Consider the following 19974-nt stretch of genomic DNA (forward strand, 5'->3'; position numbering starts at 1 on the left):
AAACTATTTGCCAAATAAGTCAAGTAAAAAAAGGACGAGCTACTCGAGCTCAATGTCTGACCTAAGACATTGACTGCATTCTTCGACAGAAATTTTGTTGGGTTGGGTAACTTTTTTCCAGCCACATCTGATGTTGAGTAATCAGTTTGATGGACTTAAAATGTTCAAAAGAAGTTTTATATTATATTCATTTTTCACCTTAAAGTTAAGTCGATGTAAATAGTTGCTCATTGTTTCTGTTTTTAAGTTTGAAAAGTTTTATTTTAAATATTTTTTTATTACACGATTCTTGATTGGTTAGTGCACTCACTTTAAGACTATTATTTGATTGTATTATAACAATGTTCATCATAAACTATATCTTTGATTTAACTGCAGAATTAAACACAACGAAATTTCATTTAGCAATACAAATATTTTCAACTGTTGTGCCCTTTATGTTTTTTTTTCCTGAAACCTCTCATAATATCCAGATAAAAAAATACCGAAATGATCGAAAATCTGTTTACAGTTGTGCGCGATTATCTAAGCTTTTACTACGCATATATGCAGAATAGTTATATATATATTTCTGTTTTAAATTCTAATTTCATTTAAATTTCAGTGAAATGTATATAGCATAGCATTCAAAGGAATGGGAAGTCGTTTTGAAATTTGATTATCAGGGGTGTTCCGGAAATACAAATCAATCAAAAACCAACCAAGAACTCATTAATTTTTGGTTTGTCTACATTTCTGGAACACCCCTGTATAAGTAATTATTAGAGATATCGTTTTTATATATGTATCCATCATAATTATGTAATTGAATCTTAGGTACTTCTTGACATATGTTATACGTTGCACATACGTGTATATATAAGTACTTTTATTATATATAAGAATATACTTTTAAATATGTATATTTTATATTCCTTGATTAGACGAGTAATTGATACTATGGAAAGCATTTATAGTTTTGGTGGTTGAAATTAATAAATATTATATATGTTATATATAAAAGTATTTTGATATTTATAGATGTCTGTGCACTCGTTCCGCGTCCTTCTTAATTGTATCCCTGCAAATTCCCATATAATTATTTGCCAAGTCACCTCGCCAATTCGAGGTGTTTCTATTTGATGAAACGCAACAGTTGTCGCAACAGCGAAAGCTGTGGACTCTAATTTTTGGTTGTTGTCTTCGCTGTGGCACCCAAGTTATTGACCGGCTCATGCAATGGAACCCACTGAGCGGTGGCGTTCTTGGCTCGAAACATTTCCTCAAAGAATATTTTCTCCTCGTGTAGAACTTCTGGTGAATTGCCGATGAGAGCACGACCCAATATTTCACTGGAGCCTGTATTTGAAAAATGATGATGTTAACGCTTGAATTGTGTTGAGCTTAGCATCCACTTACCCAAAAGACCATCATGTACGACCGTAAACTCTAGCAAACAATTCTTGAGCGTCTCCTTGCCAACATCAAAGGCCAAGGCCTCGTTATAAACCGGATTAACGGTATTACGCTGCACACCGGTCTTACGTTTCTTCAGTTTTTTACCACCTGGTCCCAGTAGCGAGACCTTCACATAGGGATCTGAAGAATTACGTGCATCATCCACAATTCGCAGATTCCTTGCCTTAATCAAAACGACCATCAAACGCTCGGCGGAAGGGAGATAAGCCAAAGATACCATGATGTCTCCCAAATCCACCTTCATATCCTGTGCAGAAGCTGAGGTGAGTGGAGTCCAGAGTTTCAGCTGCTCACTCAGATCTAAATGGGCCAAATGTAACTTGGTACCGCCAATGCAAACGTGTCTTGAATATGCATCAAAATCATACAGTAGAATCTCCAAAGTGCGCTTATCAACAACACCAGCTGTGACTTCAAAGACAAAGTGCTCATCGAAAACTTAGAAAAGATTAGAGATATAGATTAAGAATACGTAAGAAATCTAGAGTCAAGAAATATTGACGGTAAAATGGTAAGAAGAAACAGGGATTATTTATGTTCTTATTTTTGACGATTATAGCATACAATTTTATAATGAAAGAATAACTTAATTAATAAAATAATAATTATAATTAGAAATCACAAATAACAATTTTAATAAGTCATTAGTCATTATTGATTGAGTTTGGTTTTAAAGTAAAACACGATTTTAATACAGATAAAATAAATAATAATTAAATAAAATATACAAGAAACATATTTTATTTTATAAACTTTTTTAATTTAATTAAAAGCTTACGAAAGCAGTTTGTATTGTTTAATTAAAAGCAGCATAAAAAAGTAAAAAAAAAAAAATAATTAAATTTATTTTAGAAAATATTTTTTTTTATTAAGATATAAGAAATAAACAGAAAGACTTTCTCAGTTAATAAACAAACGAACTGTGTTCTTACCTGGACTCAGGGTCTTCTTGTGTATGCGAGTCTGCCAGAAGTTCTTTTTGTCTGGCAGCAAACGAATCTTGGCATAGGGATCAGCAGTGCCACTAAACTGTCGAGGTTGCAAGTTCAGCGCCTCCAGGAGACGCACATTGAGCAGACCAGCGACAGAATCATAGCTGAGACTGACATGCAAATTACCACGAACTTCATTGACGGCTGCAGCTGGAGAGGAAGACTTTGGTTGGGAGTGCTGTGAAAAAAAAATTCCGACTCAATGTCACTTTGATCCCATTAAAAGATTTCCTACTTACGCTGCGGTACAATGTCATATCGATTTTGGTATGATCCAATTTGGCATTCATGGAGGAAACTCTTGGACGACTGGGATGCATGGCCAGAACGACATGTTTATCGGATCTGGCAATGGGAACCGAAGTCGTTGAGCAATAGGATAATGTATTTGACTTGAGGCTGCCAGTGGGTGAAGTGGGTGTGGGTGGTGCAGACTCCTCGGTGGTATTCGAAACCTGTTGTTGCACTGCCGCAGTGGCGGTCACCGATGAGGGCACCCAGAAGGCGGGGTCAGCATCCTCCGACTTGAGTGAAGTGGGACTCAAATTGCCAGCATTATTATTGGCCAACTTGCCACGTGCCACACACTCGTTCACACTGTCCACATTGTAGCCAACAGCGCCAGCAACGAGAGCCTCACGGCTGCAGACACAGTTTCAATGGTAAGTGCTCTCTAAAATGGCGAGTAGTCTTACTTACCTTTGCTGCTCCTCATCCTTCTCGCTGGCCGACTCCAAGAGGTTCTGCTCGAACCAGTTGAGACGATAGCGCCTGGAGCAGGTCGTATAAAGAGCAGCTCCGACTGCTGAGACAACGAGAAAGGATACCGACGCATATACGCCAATCTGCGTCAATGAAATGTCCTCCTCACGTATGACAATGTCCATGGCTGGAATGGCTAAGAGAATCAACAATTAGTTGGCTGTCTCCTGCATAAAAACTGGGCTAATGACACCACAAGTTGCAGTCATAAAACTTTCATTATAGCATGGAATGAGGCCGCTTTATAAATAAATCAAAGCCGGTTCAGAGTGTGCCTTCCATTTCCCATGAGCCAAGACACCTGTGCTTGGGCTTTGAGTTATTAATTGCGCTGCTAAAGGCGCCATTGTGGCCATGTCGTGACCGCAGACACTGATGCTGCACGTGCTGTCAGTTGATTCCCCCCTCTCACCACATGCTCCACGTGGCAAGGCTATGTCTGTGTCAGGCCACTGCTACAACATTTCCATAAGGGTTGCCTCCGCAGCATCAAGGGCAAGGTTCAGGGGCTTTTCGCAATTACCTGGCCAAACAAGGTGGCCTAAACCAAACTTAGCCAGAAAGTACGAGCATTTTCTGTGAAATTGTAGCTCAACCCCATCTGTTAATTAATTAGTACTTTCGAGATACCTTTTGAGATGCGATTTTCTTTTTTGGCTTTCTCTATACCCTGTAAAAAATTTGATTAGCTAGAAGGGTTCATTCTTCTAGCCAATAAATCTGAGCATATGTGTACCTATATACATTATTTGTTAACCAGATAAATAATGCTTTAATCTGATTAATATAAAATTGTTGAATTATTTAAATTACTAAATCAAGTACTTCTGTAATGCAGGAAAATGCAACAATGTAAAACAAATTAATCAACACAAATTATCATCACTATTCTTAGCTTTGTTATATGAACAACATATTTATATAGGTAATTCCGAACCCTATCTGTTCTATTAGCTTGCATTATTCTGTTTGCAGGGTATCCTCAAGTCTCTCACTTGCATTTTTAATTAAATTTTTTGTGCTTCTCCCCATTCAGCAATTTTTGCAATTTGTTTTCAGTTTATTATTTATTCACGGCAACTTTTGTACGGGGTTTCAACTTTTACGTCAATTGAATGAAGTGTTTCCCTTCTTTTTCTGTGTGGGTGTATATAAAAATAGAGAAAGAAATATATAGAGTGAGCAGGATACAGAGCCAAAGTAATGTGTTAACTTGCAATGGATTTCATTGTGGGGCCTGGACTAAATGATTTATAAGCCTTTGTGCAATGGGACAGACGAGATTCTCCTTATGTTTCATTTCTGAAATGAGAAATGTATTTTAAATTCAGACAGCCGAAAAAAATCTACAAAGTCAGCAATTTAATCAAATATTTTTAGCCAGGGACCACATATAACTTATAATAAATTAATGTAATATTTCTGACTTCACATTAAGGTTAACTGAGATTGTTGAGTTCAACAAATGGGATTAAGTTTATTAACAAATCAATCAAGAGGTATCTATCTCTGCTTACTGACAACCCTTGCATGAGTCGTTCATAAATCTCATCGTAAACCAATCATGTCAAAACTAGTCAGATCGTAGGCGGCTTTATAAATCGATGCCAAGCTTTGGTGTCATATAAATACCTTAAGCATGTTTCAGATTTTCATTTTGTTCCCCGACATGAGACACAAATTGAGCAGTCTTCCCTTGTGGTTAGGCCAAAAGGGGAAAGAGGATTGCTTTAATGTATTTTAGAGCCGGATTATTATTATATATTGTTATATGAGTATGAGTATGTCATGCATACAGCACGATTTATGACAGTTGCCATAAATTTTCATACAAAAAACTCGACTGCAGCTGTCTTTCCCTCCGTCTGCACATGAGTGTGTTTGCGGTTTTGGCCAACTGGCTTTATAAACAATTTTCGGCCTTTTATCGTATTTTCACTTTTGCAAACCACATAGCCAGATAAGAGTTAACTATTTCCGTCAGCAGTAAAACGGGAAAAAATGAAAGGAAAAAAACATAGGACAGGGCAAAGTCAAGGCCAATCACCAGTTGCCGTCGCTTTCAGCACTTTAATACATATATTGATAGAGCGACTAAAATTATAATTTTATCTAATCGATGAGGCACAGGGACCATGATTCTCATTGGTATCGTTTCATTTCGTTGCCTCTACCACGTGCCAACAGACAACGCATTATTTTGTTGTGATTTTATTCACTTCGCTAACTTTCCATTTTTTGTGATCATTTTTAAAATTACTCGAAGCAAACAAACTGAATTTCCCAGCGGCAAACGACATAAAATTGCACAATTACGGCAAATTATGTTCATTAGTCTAATGAAGTGTTTGTCACACACAAAGTGGCACCCAATGCCACGCCCACGCTGTTGCTATCATCTGCGGACAGGGACATACACGTAGACAGGAGAAGGGAGTAGGAAGTGTGGCCAGAAAGAACGGAAACTGCAAGTCAATTTGCCATCAACTTTGTTGTTTATTCACAGTCCAGTTAGTAACATTCAATTTGCCACAGATGTGTTGCACGCAGGCAATGAAAACAAATCAATAAGTTAAGCGAAAACTGTGCAACAAACTTTCATTAATTATATTAAGATATAAGTGCATAAAATATAATATTTTAAATATTAAATTTATTGAAACAAATATAAACAAATAGAAATTCCAGGGAAAATCTTCAAAAATCGTTCATCTAAAACCATGCGTAAGTCATTGAGAACTCAGCATTTAGAGATTTTTAGGTACTACATTTTTAGACCCCGTACTTAAAAAAAGTACAGGGGTCTATTGGGTTTGTTTTACCGAATATGTGCGTAACAGGCAGAAGGAGGCGTGGCAGACCCCATAAAGTATATATATTCTTGATCAGCATCAATAGCCGAGTCGATATAGCAATGTCCGTCTGTCTGTCTGTCTGTCTGTCTGTCTGTCTGTATGACCACCTAGATCTCGGAGACTATAAGAGCTAGAGAGCCCAAACTTGGTATGTGGGCTCCTCTATATTTCAAGCAGATCAAGTTTATTTCAAAATTTGGCTACGCCCCCTTTATCGCCTACAAATCGAAAAAAAAATTTCATATCCAAATTATAAGAACAATTTAAAAGCTAGTGACACCAAATTTGGTATGTAGATTCCTCCATCTTGCAGGCAGGTCAAGTTTTTTTTCTTTTTTGAATCGGACCACTATATCATATAGCGCCCATAGGAACAATCGGTCGAAAATCTAGTTTTAGTATGTTTAATGAGATATTGTAACCAAACTAATACAATAAGCATATGACTTGGTTTTATATACCCTGTCCAAAGTTGGTTCAAATCGGACAACTATATCATACAGCTGTCTTAGGACCGATCGAGTGAAAATCAAGTTTCAGTATGAACAACTTTTTTGTTTTTTGAGATATCAAAACCAAACTGATAGAATATACATAAAACTTGGTTTTATATATCCTGTTTAAAGTTGGTTCAAATCGGACCACTATATCATCTAGCTGTCATAGGACCGATCGGGCGAAAATCAAGTCTTAGTATGAAAAACTTTTTAGTTTTATGAGACATTTTTACTAATATGATAGAATATGCATTTAAGTTAACTAAATATTTTTTAATTTTTTCCATTATTAGTTTTTGCCATAGTAAGTACGGGGTCTCCGACAGTCGAGTATGCTCGACTGTAGCACCGGCCGACTAGTTCAATTTGGAAAACTGGTATTAAATATTACAGTTTTTGTGTATTGTATATTATTAATTTAACAATATATAATTATCAATAGTGAGTGCTATTTACCTTTCTAAAGTACTACTTTTAATAAATCTCTAAAATTTCATATATTTTATTATCTAGTTATTACAAATTTTCATTTCTTTAGAATTATTGCTCAGCTATAAATTATTAACTATTATCGTGTTTCCAAGTCTTTGATATCTCTCAGTGCTACATTTTTTCGCTTGCTTCCTATAACACATTGCCATAATTAGATTATCGCATTGAGATCAAGTTGCTGGCCAAACGAGACAAGCAGCAACATCCTGTTTAGCTCAGCTTCCTTTTTTTTATTTTGTCTACAATTGTGTGTTTTTTTTGTGTGTGTGTTTGTGTGTGTGTGTGTGTGTGTATGTGTTGCTTTAACGCCGGAAGACATTGTGTGGCAAAATGTTTTATAAATGCTGACAGCTGTAGGTGTAAAAGTGTGAAGGCTGCTTTGTTGCTCGACTGCTCTCCCTGATGTCTTCACGCAATTTGTTCAAAGCCTGTGATACTTTGGTAACTGAATGTACTTATCAATAGCTATAATGTTAAGTATACGCCCAAGTGGCTAGCCACAAAAACTTAACACATATCTCAACTACAGTGTGATGAATGAATACATCTCATATGAGAGTAACAATTTGTAATATTTATATAATGGCACAGTCTAGGACAACACATTCACATCCAGTAAAACAGAAAAGCATCATTATTATCAGGGTGCGTGTTGTCTGTTGTTTATACAGTCGTTATTGTGTTTGTGACTTTATTGTCTGCCATTTGGTGTCTCATTATTTGAGCTGATTGCTGTCGCCATTGGCGTTGACTTTCCCCCATTCCATCATTTGACCCCTTTTATATGCCAGTTGTAAACAGCATCAATGGCAACAACTACCGACTACACAACTGAGATATTGAGACATTGAGAAATTGACAGATAGACCAGTATAATTAGCAGTCAATGAATATTTATGGCTCTAGTCGGCTCTGCCTTGGCCAACTGTCATAAGCAGCTAATGCTCCATTGGGATTAAACTCAGAATTCTCAAACAACTTCTATCTCCAATCAGCTCAAATATAACTTATAGAATTTTTGGGTAATTTTCCGCATAACGGGCACAGAAAAAGTTTTCCAAAATTTTATTATATGTATCTAAGCTTAAAGGCAAAAATTAGCTAGCATTCTTTTAGGCTCATTTCAAAATAAATTAGATTTTAATTTTAATTAAGTTTCTAAGTTCCACAGTAAAATCATTGGGGAAAAACTACACATCATTTGATCAATAATCAATTATAATCCCACATTTTTGTCTTCAATCGAATTTACCTTGTGAATCCGTTTTCCTTGTTTTGTGCCACAAGAGACATATAAATAAGTCTTTTAAAATGTTTGACAATACTTTGGCTGCTGTTTATTATTTGCAAATTGATAAAACAAAATGTGAAAGAAAACTTTGTTGATTAGAATTTGGAGCAAGATAAATGGCAATAAGACATAAGGTGATTCCAGCTAAAAACGTGCAATAAAAACAGAATATCCTATTAAAATCAAACTACCATATGTCAACAGACCAGTAGACTGTTAAGAAATCGAACCCACAAGCATAAAAACTTGTATCTTGATAGCAAAGACAAATAACAATTTAATAATGTGACCCAAACAGAAGAATCGACAACGGAAGCATAAAAATCAACAAAAATATGATCATTAAAGCGCAATATGCCCGGGACACTTGTTGTTTGCACAAAAGCTCGCAAGAAGGGAAAATAATAAGTGCGATATTATAACACACAAAGAGAGTGAGTGAAAGAAGAGAGAAGGCGCACACACACAAGAACCTAAAAGACAAAAGTGGCAGCTGCTGTTGAGACCCGCCCTGCCAATAACTCAGCATGTCAACAAACATTGAGAAGTTGTCGTTGTCGTTGTTGCCCCTTTGATGTTGCCCCTTTGTTGTTGCCCCATTGCTATACTGTTTTATTGGCGTCACACCCCATGCCATCAATGCTGGCTTGCGGTGTATGTTTTGCATTAAAAGTGCATTAATCTTGGACACGTGATAAATATTCATGGCCTTCTTTCTGGCCTCATACAGATGCAATTTTAAATTGCAGCTCACATTGACTAACTCTTCTGAGCTAACTTTGTTCAGAAAATGTATAAATGTCCTTCTGTTGTTCGTTTCACTGTTGGTTTGTTTCGCTGTCGGTTAAGGTCGGGGTCAAGTACTTCAAGGGCGTGTCCGTGTTTGAGTGCCCTACGAAGGTAAACAGAGAGTTGAGCTCTGCCCGATTCACTGAGCATTTTGCTGGGTTAAACAACCTAAGGCCAGGTTACTTTTCCACAGAAATCTCAGCTGCCAACTCACCCAAAACACACACACACATACTTCCTAACACATATACACACATACTCAAAATGCGATAAATTGAAACGGCATTACAAAGCAGAGCTTAAGGACTTTCAGAGTATATGAGACGAAACTGAAAGGCAGCGTATGTGTTGCATCCCCTTCTCATCCACGTTTATGTGGTTGTTTCAACTTTTAATGAGAATGAAACAATGTTTGTAGGTGTGTGCATTATTAAATTAAAATATATTCGTGTCGTGGGAATTTATAAATTCGAGTGTTAGGCTGTGGCGACCCACGCTGCGTATGCGCGATGCCAACGCATGAATCTACAATCGACTGATAAATATTCAATTACTTTCAGAATACCGAGGGATAACAAACGAAGCCGAAGGTGCAATTTGTAATGATTATAAGAAAAACATTTTCATTTAATTGCAATTCATTTTTAATTAACCGACTGCGTTTGTCCCGATTACCTGAGAAAATAAATTGTCAAAAAAAAAACAAATAGGTGTAAATTCGTATTAATTTAATTTGACTTTAATTTTTTTTTATGTCATCAAAATAAATATACATCCCTAATTAACCTTATAAAATTCTCGATTTCTTTTAGACGAGCCCTCCATAAATTTAAAATTTAAGCCCCTTTAAATTATTTGCCCAGGCATTTGCACTTACCCTTATTCCTTTATTTACAACGTTTTCACACACGAGTAAAGCGTAGTATGCTAACAATTTATTATCTTTTACTCGCTTACACGCAATAATTCGCAACAATATGTTGACTTATCCCTGCGCCCTACGTGTCGTATGCGCAATATGCTCTAAAAGCATTCGCAACTTCGCGGCATTCTTTGGGCGTTGAGTACAATTTAGCGTTCAAAATTCAATTTCCTTATTAATGTGCTTTCATTAAATTTTAATTATATTTGCTTATCCAAGCAGCACTCCCCTTTAAGCGATTTCGACAAGTAAGTAAATATATAATAATCTTTATATTTAACACTGTTGCGTCTCTTTAGCAGCAACAACTTGACCAACGCGTTGCTCAAACTCGACTGTGTTGTTTTTCGCCAAAAAATCACACGCAGTTGCCTTTGTCGTATTTCCTCACACACACTCACTCACGTTCATAAGCACACATACATGCATACTTGGTTAGAAAGTTTTGCATCCTAAATTGGCGTTAGCTTTGAGAATTCTTATTGCAATTTAATATTGCATTGTTTAGTTCAAATATATGCAAAGCAGTATCATTCATTAATAAGAATATTTTATTTAAAAATTACTTTAGAAGTTATTGTCATTTATTCCTCAAAGCCGGCATTTTTCAAACATCACAATAGCAACGTTGATTTCGACAAATGAAAGTTTCTGGGTAAAGCTTCTAACGCAAGCAACAGCTGTCTCGTTTAAAGCTCACTCACGGCCTTACAAATTGTTGCTCCATGTCAACAACTTGCTGCCACAAGCACTCAATTGGGTGAAAGCTCGCCAAAGCAGCAGTTACTTTTAACGTTGCCATCTAGGCGCAAATATAACGTTTAAATAATCACTGCGGACGGCAGTTCGCGTTAGTGACGAAAGCAGCACGAAGGGTTCGAAAGGCGACTAACTATATATACAGCTAAGTTGGAAAATTTGCTACGACTGTCCGATCAGATCGAGTTATATACCGATTGAAAGGTTTAGTCCTAACTTACAAAATGGCATACTAAAACTTTTTTTAATTCACCTGGGTCATGAGATACGGGGGTATAAGTGGTAGGGGAAAAATTTGTATGATCTCAGCTTGTGGAGCCGTTGGGGCTTTTTGGTAAAATTATTTATTTTTTATCAAATTTATTTTATCAAAAATACGCGTCGATTGATACCTCGATGACCCAAATCCGTTAACTGGTTGAAAAGATAAATAAATTTGAAATTTTTAGTGGACTTTTCAAAATGAAATGAAAAGTTAGTTTCTTTGTTTGTCTGTTTGTCTGTTTGTATCAAAGTGCTAAAAAAGCTAAGATGTAATGATGGGGATTTATTCCTCTTTGAAAATCTAGAAATTTTTGTTTTACGACTTTTTCAATTTCCCGCTAGTTTAGCGGGAAAACGCTAAATCCCGCTAAAATTGAAACCTCAACAGTTTCCAAACCATAGAAGCTACAGATATGTTCTATATTTCATTGGAAAGGTGTGTGACTTAATGATAAAGTCACAATGTCAAAAGCAAAAGAAATTGCAAAATTTCTGATATCCCACAAAATTACACGAGGTAAAGTGACGAATCAATATTTCGATATCATTTTGAGACGAACAAAATTCAGTTTATCTAAAATTTTAAATAAAAAATATAAAAATAAAAAAAAAATTGGCATTCGGCACTGCAAAAAAGTATTTTTTATGTACAAAGAAGCTCACCCTTTTGCCACACAATGCCAATTTTCGCTTTATTTTTATTAATTTATATTTTTATTTAAAATTTTTAGATTAAACTGAATTTTGTTCGTCACAAAATTGGATATCAGAAATTTTGGGGCTAGAAATTGCTTCGTCACTAGACTTTTACCTCGTGTAGAGGTTTTTTTGTGGGATAAATTATATAACTTCTCAGTTTGACAATATTCAATACATAAATATATACTTTTATCTTAAAAAAAACTGAAATTTGGCTTGCTAATATATTTTTCATTATGCGAGTAAATACTCATATGTGCATTGGCTTATATGCCATGAAGTTACACATATTATTTATATTCATGAACTTGAAAATTGCTTTGACAGTTAGTTCTCAATATAGCGCAAAGTTAAAACAATTTGATATTGCGTTTAATAAGGTGTGTGAAAGGTGAGAATACTAAATCCTAAACCATTGTTAACAGTTATTTAATTAATAGTAATAAATGAGTAAATGAATTAAGTTAAATATCTTATAATCTTTTGGGATAAATATAACATATTGTTGCCTCACTTATATTAAATATTTTACACAGTTCATTGCAATGGGACCCATTTATCTGAAAGAAACCATTGCTAAAAAATAAAAAATATGAATAAATAAACTAATTTTATTTTAAGATCCAATTTCAAATTGTCAAGCTGCAATTATTACGCTCAGTTAGATTTGCATTATCTCAAGTTCAAATCTGAAACATGATATGATGGTATCAGCCAATATGTATGCTCGTGACAACCTCACAAGTCAAAGTCAACACGCGTAACCTACTTATATAAATACATACCTACATATATATACTATATATATATGGATATATTATTTTTTAACAACTCTAAGCGCTTTAGATGTCACTTTGTGGTTTTTCTTTCAGCCTGAACTTTTCTGAGGTTTGATCTTAACATTGACTTACATAAGTCAGCGAACATATCACATTCACTGTCTGAGAGTACGTCATATATTTGGAATTTTCAATTGCAAATTTTTTTTAAAAACAAAAAGTATTATTCGTTAGAATTTGACACAACAATATTTGTTTAGTCTCATCCCAATTGCGCAGCGAGTTAAACTATTAAAACTTGATTGTCATGCACGACAATAAATATGTTTACATTTGATTGATGTCTCCTGGTTAATAAGAGTTTTCAGATAATTTAAAACTGCGATTTTAACCTAATACAGTGACCTTTTCGGAACTATAAAGAAACTGTCCAAGGTAAAAAATGCGTTGTAGAACCTTTACCAAATTGGTTCGCTCTTCTTACTGGAAAAATTCAGTTTTCGAGGGATCATTGTTATGTTTTTTTGTATAAAAAGGCATAAATTATTAAAGCTTGAGCACATCCTATTAATCAGTAATTTATTTAATTGAACAACAATTGTTTAAAGCTTCGATTACTGTAGGCAATTAATCAATTCCATTAACCGATAAGAGTCGAAGGTAATTGACTTTTAATATTGAACGGAAATCGATTATTTATAGAAAATTTAAAATAATCTATCACTGCGGACGGCAGTTCGCGCCAGTGACGAAAGCAGCTCGAAGGGTGCGAAAGGCGACAAGCAATATATATTAATTTTAATTTAAAATTTTTATATCAAACTGAATTTTGTTCGTCACAAAATTGGATATCAGATGTTTTGGGACTAAAAATTGCTTTCGTCACTAGACTTTTACCTCGTGTAGAGTTTTTTTTTGTGGGATAAAATATATAAAATAAACATAATGTTCTCTACAAGAAAGTAACATAATTTTTTATCATGTAGCCACATATGAAAAGATATTTATGTCTTATTTTTATTTTAGGTGTCGAAAACTCTATAATTTGCTCTAATAATTCCTATAAAAACCTATCTTGTATTAAGCTCGCATTTATTTAAGCTCATGTGTAGAATAAAACTTAACACTTACCGCGACAAATAACTGATACATCAGCCCATTCCTATACTGTAGCAATTAAATGACGTTTGTTTTAAATATTTCAGCATCAGATTAAAAATAAAGGCTGCAATTATGAATGATCTAACATTCAATTGTATACTTCATGTTGATAAAGATTTCACAAGTTACTATAGCTTGTCAGCTGATAGTCACTTTTCAGTCTCGAAGCCGCAATATAATATAATTTGTCTGGGGATTGAAAGAGATCGCTTTGAAGCCGTATCAGCGCTCTCGACTCAGTAACGAGAGCTACACAGATTCCGACTGAGATTGAGATTCAGATTCACGTGCCGTCACTTATAAAGCGATTACCATTTGCTACACGAATGACAATCGGCTACAAGTACTCGCATCAGACACAACTAAACCGGACCAGACTAAAGCATAACTTGAAAGACATATTAATACCTAGAGACTTTGACTTGACTACGCTTCATTTGCCACGCAGGTGACGTCGTAACGATTACAGAAAAAAACATTAGAGAAAAAGTAAAAGTTGAGACGTTTTGAGATTGCAAATAATATTTAACCGGAACCGGAATGGCATCGGCATTGACAAATCTGTTACAATCGCTGCGCATTGGACCCCTGTCTTCGTCCAACAAATCGAGCTCCAACGATGTCTTAATCATGCCCAAAGTGGAGAAGAACAAATCGAAAGTTGAACTACTTTCAGTTGCTGAAATAACACTGGAGGAGGTAGCACACCACGATAGCTTCGATGATTGCTGGATTGTCATCTATGATCGAGTCTATGACGTCACAGAGTTCCTGCGAGAACATCCGGGTGGCGATGATATCATTATGGATCATGCTGGACGTGATGCAACAATTGCCTTTCATGGAACTGGACATTCCAGACATGCCGTTGAGCAATTGCGTCATTTCCTAATCGGAGAACTGCCTCCAAGTCAATGCATCTTTCGTTCCGGCAATAACAAGGTCCTGTCCTCGGGCATACCAGAGTGATTTTGATTGATCAATCAAGTCGGAAACATTTCCTCGCTGCCGTCCGATCTGTGGGTTATCTGTTGTCAAATACTTATTTATTTAGCATATATTATATTTAAGCTTTTACTTTTAATCTGTGCTGTTTTGTGTCTGTTTTTCCTGAGATTTGTTTATTCCCAATTAACATCAGTTCGCTCACCTCTATATTCGATTCATAAAACTGATTATACTTAAGTGCAATTGCTTTAAATTAAATGATTTTTAATATGAGAAATCTACATTTGTACAGTAATTCTAATCACTCGAATTTCAGCAAGCAATGGAAGAAGCTCCTATTCTAGGCAATTCCCCAAAAAGTGTACTTAGTCAGTTCTAAGAGCAACAAAATCTTAGGAGTGTCGTCTTAGCATAGGACAAGCTTCAGTTTCAATTAGAAATTATTTAATCTACAATTCTATAGCTATTTCTACGTCATATATGCCACACCCACTGTACTGAATTATACGCCATGAACTAATTAAGAAGCTTGTCCTAAATGGTTATCATTAAACAGTGATAATGACAGCAACACTTTCTAATTAAAACGAATGTTAGAGCACATAAATTCGTTGACCTTCCATAAGACCCCTTATGATAATGAGCTCTTAAGTAGAATTCCCTGACGCTTGTGCAAAGATTTCTAGTTCCGCAATCTCACAGTTAGGTTTTTTAATCTCAACAAACAAATCATTTAAATGAGGAGACGTCATAATATTAAAACCTTACTCTTGAAATCATACGATTAATAATTCTTCCTCAATTTTTCTTCTTCATTGAAATACAATCAATCCATTTTCGAAATAAAAACTTGCTGTACATAATTTCACATTTTACACTAACCCTGATAGTATTTCTATGAATTTAGTAATCGTCATAAGATCAATTTAAATTAAAAGACATTCTTATACTGTAGTTTTACGGCAGCTCTTCTAATAATCTAAGCATCACTTTGCTTAAGATTCGTCATAATCTGAAAACAAAAACATTTTTATTACTTGCAATTGTTTTGCGATGTGTAGAAGAAGAATTTCTTCCAACACAACTACGCCGCATATTAATCTTAAAGCTTGTCCTAAATTGTTATCATATAGAATATATAAACTAATACACATATTTTCCATGACCTTAAAATTGAAATTGTACAAGTTTGCAATTGGGATTTCAGAAAAATATTGCTTCACTGTCTTCCACTTGAGTTCTCGAGCATTTGACTTATCTTCGGAATAAAAGGGAGTGTCTTTATTAAGACTCAGCTTGAAAAACTAAATACTATTTATTCAGAATGAATTCTTCTTCAAATTTTTGGTAATTTCCTTATCAATCGTATACGTACACATTTTAAAATTCTTTTGTGAATACAACATAGTCTGTTATCAAAAAACACAAGTTACCGTACAATAGTAAAACTTTCTAATTAGGACAAACTCAAGTGCATACGACTTTTACAATTTTTCTTAGTCCCTGGACTAGAAATATACAAAAAGTCTATTAGGTTGATCTTAGCATTTTGAATTGCGTAAATAACATCATTTTATATTTGCCATAATATTTTTGTTCTCTCGCGGTCAGGCTCTCTTGACCGAAAGATTTTCTACTTGTTAAATGTAGTTTTTTCTGGATTTTTATAAAACGCTTCATTTTTTTATTGTTTATTACTCGTGCCGATTATATTTGACTTACGTTTAGCTATGCAGACATTATGGAAATGCGCAAAAGAAATGCTTATAAAAGAACTAAATATCACTTAACAGATTCTCAACCTCAATCATGACTAGTACACAAAAACTTTGGCTTCTGAATTGACTTAATAATTATTGTGTATTGCTTCACTCAATTGCGTTTAAAAGAGAATGTATCCCCCGAGAGGGTGAGAGAATTCTCTGTCTCATTTAGCTGCTGCTGCTGGTGGGTGGATCGTTGTGAGGTCCTTGCAAAAGAGCTTGCAACTTGGCGGCAGCCGGGAATGCGCCCAGATCCAAAGGAGCAGCACCCGTGGTGCTCTGTATGTAGGCAAGAAGTCTGAAAGGAAGAAACAAATTTTTAGTTACGATTATAGTTCTGAATATATAGAATAGGTACATCTTGTAAGAGTTTAAAATGTGGCTTAAACCAAAACTAATAATAAACTTATATTAAATAAAACAATTTATTTAAATGAACAGAGAAGAACCACATTAAAGTGATACAATTAAATTAATTAAAATATTTAAAAAATTGTTTTCTTTTAAATATTGTCTAGTAGTTAGACTCACCTGCGCAATTCTTCTAGTGCATTTTGTTGCATCAGAATGTAGTTTTTGGCCAGCAACAAGGTGGCAATTTTGGAGAGTTTTCGCACCGAAGGCGAATGCGCATAGGGAATCACACTGCAAAGATGGGTACAATTAATAATCAGTCACATAATCAGTTCGAATTGATTCTCAAATAATTACCTTCGCAACTCATCCAAAGCATCGTTTAAATCGTGCATTCTTCTGCGTTCCCTCGCATTGATATTCAGTCGCACCGTTTTGCCTTGACGATTCTTTTGCTTGCCACCGTTGCCACCACTGCCACCGGGTCCACTGCCCGCACCACCCATTACACTGGACATGGCCGCGGTGGTGGTGCCACCACTGATTGCCGCAATTGCTGCAGCCGTTGGGCTTAACGGTTTCTCGGGTGCACTTGGACCGGGTTTATTCTCATCCGTTGGCGTCATGCTCTGCTGGGACATTCCCAATCCCTGGGCATAGAAGCCTCCCAGGCCAACAGAGCCGAGAGGGGTCCGACGACCCGGAACACTTTGGGGCGGACTGGCCGTCGGGGCGGGATGACCGTGTCCGCCCAGCATATTGGCCGTGGGTGGTATGGGCATGTGGCCATGTCCGGGAAGACCAGGAAATCCAAAAGCCAAATTCGATGGATCCATTTTTAGTCAAAAAGATCCTGCAGAAGTCCACAAAATGAAAAGCTGAGCACAAGATGTGTAATAACAGAGTAGTCGTGCTCGCAGCAACTGAACAGGGCTGTCACCACACACCAATAAACGCCACCTGGCGGCCAAATGCATAAGCTTAAGCCTACACCAAGCTTTCAACAGATGGCGCTTTATCAACTTGCAAAAGTCCCAACTTATTTAACTTGTTTTTTTTTCTTTAATTTAAAAATAAATAAATAATTTTAATTTTATTTTATTATTGTTTAAAAATTATGAATGCAAATATTATTTGTTGCGATTTATTTCGTTTATTGATGCGTTGCTTTTATTGAGGATTTACTGCACACACTTTAAGGATTATTTATTTAAATTAACCACAAATCACAATACAACAAGTGAGAGAGAATGAGATGGGGCAGCCTATACATATCTGTATGTTTATATATATATATATATTAAAACGTACGCACCACAAAAATTAAAATGCGGCTGTTGTTGCCGTTGTTGATGCCGCTCTGTGTGGCAGGATTCGAGTTCGTTGCGCGAGTGTGAGTTTCTAGTGGCAGGACACGGCCAGAAAGAACAACACAGAGAAAATGGCGATGCGACCGCGATTTTGTGGTGTATTCCACCGTATAACGATTTTCCGATTTTACTGCTGCCACAGCCACCGTTGATGATGCTGCCACTGCCACTGCCACTGCCACTGCCACTGCTGATGCTGCCGCCGACGTCAGCGACACAGACGATTATAATTTTTGCCTTGCCACCGCCGCCGCGTTGCTGGTGTTAATCTCGGCAGTGAAAGAATATTACAAGACACTCACAACACTCGGTACACTCACACACTCACACACACACACACACACACTCATACAAAATAATATATATATGGGTAAATGTGTGTCGCCTGGTCTGGCGTTGACGTTGGTGGTTGACGTTTAGTGGTTGTCCTTACACTCTTAATGCAGCGTCCATAACCAATACCAATACCAGCACAGATATCAGCACTCATACATCCATACTCAAAGGACTATGAATCACTGGCCGTAGCAATTTTAATACCCGAAAAAAAAAAACCTTCATTCATTTCTGTTGTAGCATTGTATTTAACGCCCAGCTCTCTTCTCTCTCTCTCTCTCTCTCTCTCTCGCACTCTTTCTCTCTCTCTCTCGCTCTCTCTATCTCATTTGCAACCCTGCGATTCTCTTTGTCTCTGATTTCAATTTCCATTGAAACTGAATCTAATCACATGCTCAGCGCCGCCTGCTGATCCTAGTCTGCTTAGTTGCTTTTGGACAAAGGGAAAGCCCCTAACCCTCCTCCTTCCTCCTGCTTTGCCCCTTGCTCCTCGCCTGCTTCATTGAGAGGGGTTGAATGATGCTCATGCATCGAAACAAACATTCGAAATTTCTACTACATCTGCATGTAGTTTGATATATGTGCGAGTTCCTCACTTAAAGTGTGTGTGTGTGTGTGAATCACTGTGTGTGTGTGCCTGTATATGTATATGATTGTACGTGCATGTGTGCTATTTCGATGCCTGAAAATTATTATAGTATATCATTATTCACAGTTGGAACAATACCATAAATGGCACATGCCAAATATTTTTCTGTTGATTTTTTGTTGCCAGTGTTGTGTAGCGCCACAATCGATGAGTAAGCTTAACGTGTACTCGATGCTTGTGACTTTGAGTATTTGAATTCACACATTCGAAATTCAGACGCTGAGCTGAATACAAGTTCTGTGTCCTGTAGCTCAAATGATCAGTAGAAATTATATAAATAGGACCAATATGAGAGGGAATATAAAAATTAAACACTAAATATAAATATTTGTATCAAGATATTTTGGGGAAATATAGTATTTACAAATTTAATATTGTATTGAAATATTACTTTTTATGAAATAAATGAAATTATTTATTTTTCAAGAACCGAATACCGAAACGGTTGCATCGGTAAGGTTTTGGTACATTTTCCCAAAAAAAATTTTTTGTATTCGTATGTATATAAATTTTCTTTATATTATTGTAAAAAATAACAAAACTTTGACTTGTGAAGTTGAAGTTGAAAGTCAGACAAACCTTAACCACTACCATAACTTCGGCTAAGCTTTTGATCATTGGTTGGCCTATGCATTAATTATGCACAATTTAAATAACATCGTTAAAAAAAACTTTTCCCTTTGGATCTTACCTTGATGTTAATTCAATGAATTCCCCCTTTGGAATTTTGAAAATTGAAAGATTAAAATCTCAAGCATTCACTTGTAATCGAATCCATATATCGTAATTAGTACAAAACAGCACTTTAAATTGGATATTAAGACATATCATTTT

The 19974-nt window shown here is 35.8% G+C and overlaps 3 protein-coding genes across 3 annotated transcripts; 1 reads left to right on the forward strand and 2 right to left on the reverse strand.

Moving 5' to 3' along the window:
• Positions 1 to 451: 451 nt before the first annotated feature.
• On the reverse strand, positions 452 to 10389 carry LOC117782085 (synaptotagmin-5). Its single transcript, XM_034619030.1, has 6 exons — positions 10014 to 10389; positions 3150 to 3348; positions 2690 to 3092; positions 2391 to 2628; positions 1399 to 1896; positions 452 to 1338 (listed from the first exon to the last, which is right to left on the reverse strand). Exons 2-6 carry the CDS (start codon positions 3335 to 3337, stop codon positions 1163 to 1165), a joined length of 1503 nt encoding a protein of 500 aa, XP_034474921.1. The 5' UTR covers positions 3338 to 3348; positions 10014 to 10389; the 3' UTR covers positions 452 to 1162.
• A 3636-nt stretch (positions 10390 to 14025) lies between these two features.
• On the forward strand, positions 14026 to 14963 carry LOC117781671 (cytochrome b5). The gene has a single exon (XM_034618472.1). It carries the CDS (start codon positions 14261 to 14263, stop codon positions 14687 to 14689), a length of 429 nt encoding a protein of 142 aa, XP_034474363.1. The 5' UTR covers positions 14026 to 14260; the 3' UTR covers positions 14690 to 14963.
• Positions 14964 to 16329: 1366 nt separating this feature from the next.
• LOC117781670 (class E basic helix-loop-helix protein 22) lies at positions 16330 to 18287 on the reverse strand. Its single transcript, XM_034618471.1, has 4 exons — positions 18101 to 18287; positions 17143 to 17638; positions 16963 to 17076; positions 16330 to 16729 (listed from the first exon to the last, which is right to left on the reverse strand). Exons 2-4 carry the CDS (start codon positions 17619 to 17621, stop codon positions 16600 to 16602), a joined length of 723 nt encoding a protein of 240 aa, XP_034474362.1. The 5' UTR covers positions 17622 to 17638; positions 18101 to 18287; the 3' UTR covers positions 16330 to 16599.
• Positions 18288 to 19974: the final 1687 nt, after the last annotated feature.

This window comes from Drosophila innubila (assembly GCF_004354385.1).
Source record: "Drosophila innubila isolate TH190305 chromosome 2L unlocalized genomic scaffold, UK_Dinn_1.0 4_B_2L, whole genome shotgun sequence".
NCBI classification, from domain to species: Eukaryota; Metazoa; Arthropoda; class Insecta; order Diptera; family Drosophilidae; genus Drosophila; species Drosophila innubila.

What these genes read in the sequence shown, in the direction of transcription:
- LOC117782085 (XM_034619030.1), bottom strand. Translation starts at nt 3,337, where the DNA reads ATGGACATTGTCATACGTGAGGAGGACATTTCATTGACGCAGATTGGC. An exon ending in AAGGATGAGGAGCAGCAAAG is followed by an intron (nt 3,093 to 3,149) that starts GTAAGTAAGACT and finishes CTGTGTCTGCAG; the next exon opens with CCGTGAGGCTCTCGTTGCTG. An exon ending in CAAGAAGACCCTGAGTCCAG is followed by an intron (nt 1,897 to 2,390) that starts GTAAGAACACAG and finishes ATCTTTTCTAAG; the next exon opens with TTTTCGATGAGCACTTTGTC.
- LOC117781671 (XM_034618472.1), top strand. Translation starts at nt 14,261, where the DNA reads ATGGCATCGGCATTGACAAATCTGTTACAATCGCTGCGCATTGGACCC.
- LOC117781670 (XM_034618471.1), bottom strand. Translation starts at nt 17,621, where the DNA reads ATGGATCCATCGAATTTGGCTTTTGGATTTCCTGGTCTTCCCGGACAT. An exon ending in GCTTTGGATGAGTTGCGAAG is followed by an intron (nt 17,077 to 17,142) that starts GTAATTATTTGA and finishes CCATCTTTGCAG; the next exon opens with TGTGATTCCCTATGCGCATT. An exon ending in GCACTAGAAGAATTGCGCAG is followed by an intron (nt 16,730 to 16,962) that starts GTGAGTCTAACT and finishes TCTTCCTTTCAG; the next exon opens with ACTTCTTGCCTACATACAGA.